Here is a 12,106-nt window from a genome sequence, read left to right as displayed (position 1 = left end):
GTTCATTCGCCTCCTCCACGTACCGTCCGCCATCTGCACCCCACCATAGATGGTACGCAATACTTTTCTTTCGAAAACTCCCAGTGCGCGTTGGTCCTCCACGAGCATCGTCCAGGTCTCGTGTCCTTAGAGAACTACCGGTCTTTTAAGCGTTTTGTAGATAGTCAGTTTTTTACGGCGGCGAACTCTATTCGATCGGAGCGTCTTGCGGAGTCCAAAGTACGTACGATCTCCAGCAACTATGCGTCTACGAATTTCTCTGCTGGTATCGTTATCGGCGGTCACCAGTAAGCCCAAGTACACGAATTCTTCAACCACCTCGATTTCGTCACCACCGAAAAAAAGCCTCTTCCTAACATGTACTTTGTCTTCGACGTATTGATGACTAGTCCAATCCGTTTAACTTCGCTTCCTCCGCTTCCTTCCTTCGCTTCCTTCCTCCTGACGTAGGCTTCCTCCATCCTCTCAAAGTTACGTGCCATGATATCAATGTCATCGGCGAAACCAAATAACTGGACGGACTTCGTGAAAATCGTACCAATCGTGTCAATCCCTGCCCTTCGTATTACTCCCTCTAAAGCGATGTTAAATAGCAGACACGAAAGACCATCACCTTGCCGTAACCCTCTACGCGTTTCGAATGGACTCGAGAATGCCCCTGAAACTCGAACTACGCACATCACCCGATCCATCGTCGCCTTGATCAATCGTATCAGTTTATCCGGAAATCCGTTTTCGTGCATTAGCTGCCATAGCTGGTCCCGATCGATTGTATCATATGCGGCTTTGAAGTCGATAAATAGATGATGTGTGGGCACGTTGTATTCGCGGCATTTCTGCAATACCTGACGTATGGCGAACACCTGGTCTGTGGTAGAGCGTTCACCCATAAATCCCGCCTGGTACTGCCCCACGAACTCTCTTGCAATTGGTGTTAGTCGGCGGCATAAAATTTGGGAGAGTACCTTGTAGGCGGCGTTCAGCAATGTGATTGCGCGGTAGTTGCTACCATCCAGCTTATCGCCCTTTTTGTAGATGGGACACACGACACCTTCCATCCACTCCTGCGGCAGAACCTCATCCTCCCAAACCTTGGTAATCACCCAGTGCAGCGCTCTAGCCAGTGCCTCATCACCGTGTTTAAACAGCTCTCCCGGTAGTTGGTCAACTCCAGGGGCTTTGTTGTTTTTCAGCCGGCCGATCTCCTCCTGGATTTCCTGGAGATTCGGAGCCGGAAGTCGCATGTCCTGCGCGCGTGCTCCTAGGTTCATTACCATACCGTTATCGTTGTCTGCAACATCGCCATTCAGGTGCTCTTCGTAGTGCTGCGCCACCTTTGGATCACCTCACGCTCGTTTGTAAAAAGGTTCCCGTTTATGTCCTTACACATATCGGGCTGTGGCACGTGGCCCTTACGTGAACGGTTCAACTTCTCATAGAACAGTTGGTGTTGCAGTAATCTCGCCCATGCTGCGTTCTTCTCCTCAACTAACTGCTCACATTCGCCGACATACCAGTCGTTTCTCTGATCCGGAGCCACCGTGCCTAGTGCAGCGGTTGCGGTGCTTCCAATGGCGGATCGAATATCTCTCCAGCCATCTTCAAGAAATGCTGCGCCCAGCTGCTCTAACGTTGGGAGTGCCACTTCCAGATGCTGCGCGTAGTCTTGGGCTAGTCTACCGTCTTGTAGCTGCCCAATGTTTAGCCGCGGCGGACGACTCCGACGCGTGTTGTACACCGTCGAGAGTCTTGAGCGCAGACATACTGCAACGAGGTAGTGGTCGGATTCAATATTCGCACTGCGGTAAGTGCGTACGTTCGTGATGTCGGAGAAGAATTTACCGTCGATTAGAACGTGGTCGATTTGGCTTTCCGTTACTTGATTAGGTGATTTCCATGTGGTCTTGTGGATATTCTTGCGGGGGAAGAAAGTGCTTCGGACTACCATTCCGCGGGATGCTGCAAAGTTTATGCATCGTTGGCCGTTGTCGTTCGATACGGTATGCAGACTATCCGGTCCGATGACCGGTCTATACATTTCCTTTCTTCCTTCCTGAGCGTTCATGTCACCGATGACGATTTTGACGACCCGCAGTGGGCATCTATCGTATGTCTGCTCCAGCTGCGCATAGAACGCTCGTCGGGTCTCCCTTCGTGTGGGCAGTGCACGTTGATGATGCTATAGTTGAAGAAACGGCCTTTTATCCTCAGCTTGCACATCCTTGCGTTGATTGGCTGCCACCCAATCACGCGTTGGCGCATCTTTCCCAGCACTATGAAGCCGGTTCCCAGCTCGTTGGTGGTGCCACAGCTTTGGTAGAAGGTAGCCGCACGATACCCGCTTTTCCACACTTTCTGTCCTGTCCAGCAAATCTGCAGCGCCACGACGTCGAAGTTGTCGGGGATGTAATTCATCGTAGATCACCCTGTCGCAACCTGCGAAACCTAGCGACTTGCAGTTCCATGTTCCAAGCTTCCAATCGTGATCCTTTATTCGTCGCCTAGGTCTTTGCCGATTATATCGAGTCGCATTATCTTCTTCTTATATATAAAAATGAAATGGTCTGTGTTCGTATCCGCATAACTCGAAAACGGCTGGATAGATTTTTTTCATTTCTTCAGCAGAAACATTCGTTATAGTTTCCGACGGGTTTATATGATATTTCCTAATGCGAAAATTACGAGTAAAGTTGAACAAATCGTGAAAAACTAAAAAAACGATTCGAATGGGAATTTCGCATAGGCAGTTATCAACGCACATTTTCGCCTACTATGCAGGACAACGTCTGCCGGGTCGACTAGTCTCTTATATTGTTCGTAATTATTGGTTTTCTAGGCGGCTTATTGGGCCTGCGCAAACCTCCTGTCTCGTCGAAGGGCCGTCGTGTCAGGGCTGTTTAGCGTCCCACCTAACACTAGGACTTGGGCTTGTGCGCTTTGAGCGGCACACAATCGCTTTGGTGGGGCCTACTTGCGGATACATGCAGCTTTTTATAGAGGTTTATCAGGGCCCACTGTCAAACCCCACCACATCCTAGGCAAGCCCCACAACTCGCAGATGGCCTGGGGAGGGATCGTCAAGCCCTTGGACAAAGTCCCTGCTGCGCTAACAAGTCCCTGCTTTGTACAAGCAACGTGTACCAATAGCGGATCTACGAGCTTTCTCTGAACACATGAACGTTTTGATCACGGTAGCGACAATTGCGAATGCTGGTTGTCAGAAAGCTGATCGTTTGAAATGGAGGACGAAAGCGTTCGTAAACCCCCATTCTACGGAGGGTGCACGAGTAGAATGGCAAAGCAATGAAGAAGGATCAACAGTAGGCGTGTTGGAAATAAAACAGGATCGCTCGTGTGCTGTATGTCAAGTTGCTGGGCACAAACCGAAGGATTGTGGTGTATTCAAACGAAAGAGTCTTGTCGATCGTTGGAAGTGTGCAAATGAGGCACGTCTCTGCAAAAGATGTCTGTATCCGCACGGGAGATGGTCGTGTAAGGCCTCAACATGTGCCATGAGTGGATGTCAACAACGTCACCATCGCCTCCTCCATCCGGGAGAACCACAAGTAACAGAAACCACTACCTGCATTACTGCAACCACAGGAACCATGTCAGTTCATCGGCATGTTCAAAAGGGAACACTTTTTCGCATTCTCCCGGTGCTTCTGCACGCTAATGGTAAATCTATTCAAACCTTTGGTTTCCTCGACAGTGGTTCTGATTCAACATTGGTAGAAAGCTCGATCGTTGGACAACTTGGTATAGTAGGTAAACCTACGCCGCTATGCCTACAATGGACAAGCGGAATAAAACGCATAGAAGAACAGTCACAGTGTGTTGAACTTTTTATCTCAGGGTCGGGGTTGAAGAAACGATTCACTTTGAACGATGTGCACACAGTCAAAAGTTTGGACCTTCCTCGGCAGTCGTTGAGTTTCAACGATTTGCAAAGAGATTTTTCCCATCTCCGTGGACTTCCAGTGAAAAGTTATTACGACGCATCTCCTGGTATTCTAATTGGCTTAGATAATACCAACGTAATAAAAACCACTTTGAAACTACGAGAAGGGAAAACTGACGGACCAGTTGAGCATGAGCATGAGCATGAGCATGATTGACCGCCCACGGTTGCTCCTCCGTTATTGCCAGGTCAGCTGTAATTACACAGAGAACCAATAGATGAAGTTTGGGACTAACATCATCTTCAATGTGTAAGAACTGGTGACCAAAAATTAAGCAATACCAGCGCCGGCCGTGTCCGAATGCAGGTCAATTGAGGAATGGGTAGGAAGATGTTGACGTGATACTCGCTTTGATGGAAGCCGACGAGTCATCTGCACTTCCACGAGAAATCACAGGGATGTTGGATATATGGGGTAGGTATTGTAGCAGGGTTCGTTTTGGTAAACGGAATGCGGAGTGTAGCGTGTAGTTTGATCAACGTTAAAAAAATACAAACGAACGCGCACTAATTAATTGACCTACCGACCGCACAAAGCAGAACCAAATATTTCGATGATCGCGCGATCGTTCTGCGTGGTCAACACAACACGGTAGGACGCGTCCTGATTTTTATTTGATAAATGATAAACTCACCCGCTCAAGGCAGAACAAAGTATTTCGATGATCGCGCGATCGTTCTGCGTGGTCAACCCAGCACGTTTACGAGACGAGCCAGCCTTGGGCTGAAAGTCGAGATATATAAAGAAACAAAACACGATAGGACGCGCAATCACTTTTATCAGTTTTCCGATTATCTTCTAGAAAAAAAACTGCAGAATTAGACACAGATCACTTTTTAATAACGGTGGCGTAGTCTTAGCCAAAAGTGTAATGAAAAATAAAACACAAATCGGTCTATGTTGAAATTTGACGCGAGAAAACAAAACATATCATTATTGAAACGCGGTACATTTCGATCATCCATTTCGATCATCCATTATACACTATCGCGCAACGTAATGCTCATTGTTGCTGGAAATGACCAATTTTTTGAAAATGTTTTAATTGATTCTACCATGTGGGATTTTCACATCGCACAGCATCTTCTCTAAAACATGCAGTATCTACCCGCTAATTCGACGATTTGTTAGTCCGGATCTCGCTCATTCAGAATTTTCCGGATTAAAAGTATCAACACCCATTTGATTCAAACACATTATGCTGTCAATTTTCAAGTTTGTGTTGTGATTTTGTTTTGGTTCATTTGTATGGATTTGACAGTCAAATTAACGATAAAAATCTCGATAGTCCGGACATAAATTTGTCGGGTTAGCGGGGGTATACTGTAATTTGAAACCATGATAATATATTCCTACAGATGTATCCGCAGCAACAATCTGTAGGCTGCGCACTTATTGCTATACCAAACGTCTTACAAATGAAAAATCCAATTACCTATTTTGCGGGACAACATCTTAAGGCATTCGCTCAAGGATCAATCCCTGTAACTTACCTATACATCCGGAATACCCTCACCCTTGCAGCACTCAGAACAATGCACTCCGATCCGTGATGCGTCAATTGTGTTAGATGATATTTCGTCATGTTGTAAATCTGCTCAAGTTCCGGCAACCTGCAAGCCGCCGGAAGATAGCAACTCGAAACCTTCTCCGCCCGTAGCCTCTTGTGCCTTTTTCCCTTCATCAAAGATTCCAAACTTTGTCCATCTGAAGGCCCAAGAACCATCTTTCGTTACTACGTTGCTAGTGTTGGGATTGGGGATACTCCTTTTAAAACTTTCCAGAACGAGATACTCCAGTAGAGCTTTCACTCTATAAACTATATTCACTAATGTCGAAATTGTCTTTGACAAGCTTTATTTTCATAAACACTTTTAAATATGGGAGATGAAAAAGATTTTTTCAGAGCGATGACATTTTTACGTCCGGGAAAACTGACGGACCAGTTGCAGCAAAAACCCGTATCGGTTGGTGTTCGAACGTAATCGAGTCAAGAGAAGAGGTTGGCTCTCATCGTGTTCTTCACGTATGTAGTGGACACAGCGATCACGGACTGCATGATCTAGTGAAGGATTTCTTCCGTGTTGAAGGCACGGGGGTCTCTACACCGAATGCTCTTGTGTCTACTGAAGATCGGCGAGCAAAAGAAATACTCGAGGCTACTACCTTCCGTACAGCCAGCGGGCGATTTCAGACAGGGTTGTTGTGGAAATACGACCAGGTGGAGTTTCCCGACAGTAGGCCAATGGCAGAGCGGCGGCTACATTGCTTAGAGAAACGGTTACAGAAATCACCAGAACTATATTCCAACGTTAAGCAGCAAATCGCTGCATACCAACAGAAGGGCTACGCTCACATAGCAACGGACAAGGAGCTGACAGAAACTGACAGTATTTGCCCTTGGGTGTCGTCATAAATGCTAAGAAACTAGAGAAAGTACGTGTAGTGTGGGATGCAGCCTCAGCAGTTAAAGGTGTATCACTCAATTCGGTCTTGTTAAAGGGGCCCGACCTACTCACGTCACTAACGGCTGTACTGAGTCGTTATCGTCAAAAACAGGTGGCCATCAGCGCAGATATAAGTCCATGCAGGTGTTTGTCATGGACGTGGCCACATTTGGCTCCACCTGTTCTCCATGTTCATTGCAATTTGTAAAGAACGTAAATGCAGACGATCACGCCAACGAATTTCCCAAAGCAGCAGAAGCCGTAAAAAAGAACCACTACGTCGACGATTACCTGGATAGTGCCGACACCGTTGACGAAGCGGTACAACTGGCGAATGAAGTGAGAGCAGTTCATAATTAGCAACATTGGCAACATTGGCTTTCAAATTCAAAGGAAGTTATCCAAAGAATCGGTGAACGCAGCGAGGCCACGAGTAAGCAATTTGTTATCGATAAGTGCAGTGAGACAGAACGTATGTTGGGAATTACTTGGCTTCCGAAAGAAGATGTTTTCTCGTTCTCTGTACAGCTGCGCGACAGCCTGCACCGTCTGGTTATCGAAGACGTAGTTCCAACCAAACTATGTCGAGAGCATTCAAATAAGTTGAGTAGGTATGAGCTCCACAATGCCAAAGAGTGGAACATTGAAGGTTCTTTATGTCCTCTTTCTGGTGAAAAATCACTTGGTCATGCTTATCAACGTGCCAACATATTATAGATTTCTGCAGAGCGTATTGTTCCACATTTCCCCTATTAAGTTTTCCACTACCCAAACTCAATAGCTTTCCGATACTATCCCTATGCGATCAATGTTGAGAACTGCCGCAAACCTCAGCCGGGCAAGACGGCTCACGATTGGTCGGTTTGAACTTAAATTGACGTCATTGCTGCTCGACTCGCTTCGCGCGCGGGCAAAGCAAGCGAAACGCTCGGAGAAGCTTTATCTATGGCTCGACGCGTGATTCAGCAAAACATGGTATCGTTGTTGTGAATGGTTTCATCATACATACCTACTGTATGTGAATGTATTGATGTTTGCAATATTTCATGGCCTTCTGTATTTATGGCCATGTACACATTTGTTTTGATTTTGTTGCGCAATATTTTGTCCAGAGAAAACATTCCGAAAAAGTTCTAGATTTTTCCGAATGTGCTGAGTGAGATGAATTTTTCAGAGCTGAGCAGAGTCATGATAATCAAAATGTTATTGATTTTATTTCTTGGCAAGGATAATGTGATAGTTTTGGGTTGAAATTGGAAATAATTCCACAAACTGTTGATAAGCATTTAAAACCATTTCGATGAACCGTCAACTCATGAACGTGAAAAACGCTATAGAGGCCGTTTCATTGCATGTGTGCGTGTCACATAGCTCGCCATCGAGGTGTCGTGTTGGTGCCAACTTTGAATGTTTTTCTTTTGGGCCTGGGTAAAATACATTTGGAAACGTGAAAACCGATGACTCATAGTCTATAAACTCCTGTATTATTGGGCCCATTTATTTGTGTTTGGCGGAGGCGATTGACATCGGTTGTGTTGGCACAGGAGAGTGAGGGAAAGCGATTTCTCGTCGTGGTGGCTCGTTTCGGCTGCGCTAGATTCGTTAATATATTTCTCGGAATTCGTCCGCAGCCTCCCCGGAATCGGATCGAGTGGCATTTCCCAACCGGAAGTGAGTGGATTCTACCGAAGGGTGTTTGTTTTCGGTGCGGTGTGAGGCGCGAACCGCGGCAACTTTTCCCAATAAGAAATTCCTTGGGTTAACGAAAACTGCAAGTGAAAGGAAACCCACTACCGTGCACCTACACAGCGTTATGGCGAGTGCGATCAGGTTGCGACACTGAACGGACCTGTTCGGTTGTGATACTTTTCAAGAAGAGTGCCGTTTTGTTAATCCCCGAATTAATTAATTCGCGAAATCAGAGTGTATTGGCCAGTTTGTTTGCACGCGAAAAAACTTCCCCGCCAAAGGGAAAGCACCAGCAGGTAATCGAAGCGAGAAGTTTGAAGTTTAGTTCGCGTCGCACAGTGGGCAAACATTGGCCAAAATGGAGCTTCGAGAGCCGAATGCCATGTATAGTACCATTGACATAAACACCTGATAATAATCAACAAACCAGATCGGATTACACCTTAAACCAAAGAACAAGCTGAAAAATTCAAATGGCAATGAACTGAACAATGGTTTATTCTTTGAGAAGATAATAGTTTGGATCGAAATGTTAAAAAGTTAAAATCAAACCATGAACTGGAAACATCTTTTACACTGCAAGCCAAAGGAAAGTTTCTGAACATAGTGGTGTTTGGAAATACGATACACATCCACAATGCATGGAGACGAAATTCATAAGAAGTGTTCTTCAATACGACTCCAGCATCTGCCCACATTACTAGAGGGTACTTCACCGCTAAGTTACGAAGGAACTCCGTTGGCATTCTCTGTTTTTAACAAGCGTTAAAATGGATAGTAATGAATCTGAAATTCAACCAAACACATACGGTCGAACATTGGCAATCTATTTTCCGTTTTTTTTTTCGTCACGAAAATATATTGCATATTTGAACTGATATAATTAGATGTTTAATGTGTGTGATAGCGCATTTGTCAAAGCTCAGTTCAATCTGCCTATTTTCCGACTATTGACCACCCGCCATGGACATTAATTACAATGTTTGAAAACTCCGTGAGCATATGTACAGTGAAGAAATTACAAGAAGATAAAAAAAGAGATAACCACTTTCCTTCGACGGGATTGGATCCCACGACCTTTGCTAGACACGTGCTTTAACCATCTTAGCTACGAAGGAGCTTCATCGGCATCAGCAAAATAGCAGCTACTGAATGAGCCCGATATTTCCAAAACTGACTGATAATCCAACCAGTCACAATTTATTGCGTTCGAAGACTGCAATCCATTTTAACTGCGATTCGATAGTTGCAGCAATGCTTAAAGGGGGAAGGCGGGGATGTTTAAAGTGTGGAGATGCTTACTTATTTATGAGTCATGCACACCCCGAATGGTGCAAAGGGCCGACTTGGAAGATCTCCATCTTGGGAAATGCCCAGCTAGTACCTTAATCTGTTACTTAGTTGGACTACGGTCGACTTTAATTTCTTTATGCAGGGTACGCCACCATGAGCCTCTGGATCTGTCGCTGCTGCGATGTCTCGCTGGTTCTAATCTAATGTTTATTTGCAGTTTTCATTTCCGCCCCTCCCAAGTAACAATTTCCATGCTTCTTGGATTTATCTAATTCTTATTGCGGACTTATGACATCAATCACCTAGCTGATTGCTCAGTTTTATTGGCGCTCTTATTGCTATCAATAAACCTCCCATAAATCTGCTGAAAAAAGCTTCAAACGTCAAATGCCTATTGACCATATGAACAGATCTATGGTAGTGATGAAGAGCGTAATAAATCCAATTTTCAACGCTCGAATAAAGCTACAATTTTTGGTCATAATGTGGTCAAATGAATTACCCCCATAAGAATGTTTGTATTGCGAAGAGTTTATGACGGTGTTTTATAAAATCAAAATTTTTCTGATCAAATTCCATGATGGCCATATTGAAAACGGAACAGCATTTCGCAGTCAGTGAAAAATATCACTGAAATGCATGATTGAACGAAATTTTAACCGCTTGTCATACTTTCTCCGATCAATAATTTTATAAATTAATAGTTTGGGCAACAATACTAATCGATTTAGTGGACATCCTAGATGTTGTGGCAATCAATATTTTCGATTTATTTCCCTGAACTACGTTATATGGCCGGCGCGTGGTTTCCAACCTTATTTTTTTCACAACATTTGACCATAAAATCGGAAGCGCACTTCGTTTCAATGTTACTGAATCTAAAAAACAACCTGAAATAAAATATTATTTTGTTGTCATCATCATAATTTTCATCAACAATCCATTTTGTTATTATTTTTCTGCAAAGATTTGTTTCTCTTTTTTTTAAAGCAACATTTTGACAGCTGCCGCAGCCAAATTCCCTTTTTTGCGGGTGGTTTAAAAAGGGTTTCTAAATGCTCTTATAATAGGTTTATAGTGGTTATCTGGAGAGGGCCACTTGGCAATATCTTATCCTTATAGTGGTCATCAGAAGGTTGCCGTGTATTACTCGGCTTTATTGTTAGATCTTATAAATTGATCTTGCAAACCATTCTTAGAGCCGAATAAAACTTAAAATGTTACTTGGGCTACTACGATACAGCCCCAATTCCTTTGCCGAACTTCAGTTGCTATCGGCCTTGCTTCACACTTCCTTCTGACATCAATAAAGCTTTCTTAACTACTTTGCAAAACTGCATACCTTTCATATAACCGACAAAAAACAATCTAAAAAAAAGGCATAATTTCGGCTTCACACGATAGAGGCATTACCATAGCTACACTAGTGGTACGATGCATATAGTTCTTCGAGAATTGGATAAGCGCTCCAGCTACGAAGTTAGCACATAGAAACAGACGTCTATACCATCTGTCTGTTCCATCGTTCACTATTTTAACGGTTAATTTAATTTTTTACAAGTGGTCAATCAGCCACCGACGGCGCTTCCATCGGATTTGCTTGCTTGGATGGATCGTGTGACCTACGTAAACCTTACCAACGGAGAGAAAAACGTTATTATCACCTTGTTCTCTAATTGTCTATCCTCCATATGCTGTTGCCCTGTACATTGCAGAAAATGTCCTTAGCACGGCGTTACCAAAGTCCAAATGAATTTAGATGTTCTGAAAGACATCGCGCAAAAATTTTAATACATCTTTCTATTTGTATGTATGTAAGTAGTTATCCACCATCCTGGCTTGAGTCTTGCTCTGCATACGGTTCCACCCAAAAGTACAGTCGAATTTAATAACCATTCTGCTTTCAATGCACTGCTGTATGAAGGGCCAAAAACGGAGGTGGCGGACCCGTAAGCAGAGACACTTACGTGAAACCCGCGGGATAGAGAGAATCTCCTTCCAACAGTGTAATCCCACAGACTATCAATACATCTATCTCTGTGCTAAAAAAAAGAATTGTAATGATAAAAGTTATTTCCAGTTATTAAAAAAATATCAAAACTACCCAGGCGTCAATCGAAGCTCCGCTTTTTTAATTGCATGTTTGCCCATTGTGTGCCACCGTCTCAACGCGTAAAACTAAGCAGTGTTGAGTTTCGTGTGGCCACTTTTAATCCCCATTCACATATAACCTACACATATGTAACAGAACAGCCGCGCTTCAACGAAATCCGAGTGGACAAGTGTGTATAATAAATAAATTAACACACTACCGCCGGCCCAACATCTATCTCACGGCGGAGCGTAAAAATAAGAAGAAACAGGATACCCCATCAACATCAGCAGCAGCCATGAAGTCCGAAATGGGCAGAAGTAGTATCGGGCCCAAATCCACGGCCGACGAGAATTCCACATCATCGTCGGTCGGCGGCAGCAGTGCCACCAGTAACAGCAGCAACAGCAACAGTGCGGTCGTCGGGGAAGATCTGAGCAGCAATAGTGGAGGAGTAGTCTCCTCGAGCAGTATCAAGTCGTCATCGTTGATTGGCGGTGTGGTGGGACTAACGTCACTGTCGCTGGGAGTCCCACAGCCGGCGCATCAAGCCAGCAGCATCATTTTGACCCGAGCGGTAAGTAGGCGATTGCAATTCAGATTGTTGTTGTTGAGGGGACAGC

General features: G+C 44.5%; 1 protein-coding gene across 2 annotated transcripts in view; it reads left to right on the top strand.

The window, feature by feature from the left end:
• The first annotated feature begins 7,949 nt into the window (after positions 1-7,949).
• Positions 7,950-12,106, top strand: part of LOC134205875 (transcription factor kayak) — an 82,399-nt gene continuing 78,242 nt past the window's right edge. The window contains exons 1-2 of one of the 2 annotated variants that reach the window (XM_062681537.1): positions 7,950-8,394; positions 11,645-12,060. In XM_062681537.1, coding sequence (XP_062537521.1) covers positions 11,782-12,060 — 279 coding nt within the window. In that variant the 5' untranslated portion in view covers positions 7,950-8,394; positions 11,645-11,781. Of the gene's footprint in view, positions 8,395-11,639; positions 12,061-12,106 lie in introns of both variants that reach the window. The other variant, XM_062681536.1, reaches the window with a different exon arrangement.

The sequence above is a fragment of the Armigeres subalbatus genome, chromosome 1 (genome assembly GCF_024139115.2).
Source record: "Armigeres subalbatus isolate Guangzhou_Male chromosome 1, GZ_Asu_2, whole genome shotgun sequence".
Classification (NCBI taxonomy): domain Eukaryota; kingdom Metazoa; phylum Arthropoda; class Insecta; order Diptera; family Culicidae; genus Armigeres; species Armigeres subalbatus.
Note: the sequence above shows the minus strand (reverse complement) of the source record. Positions and strands in the feature narration are given on the sequence as shown.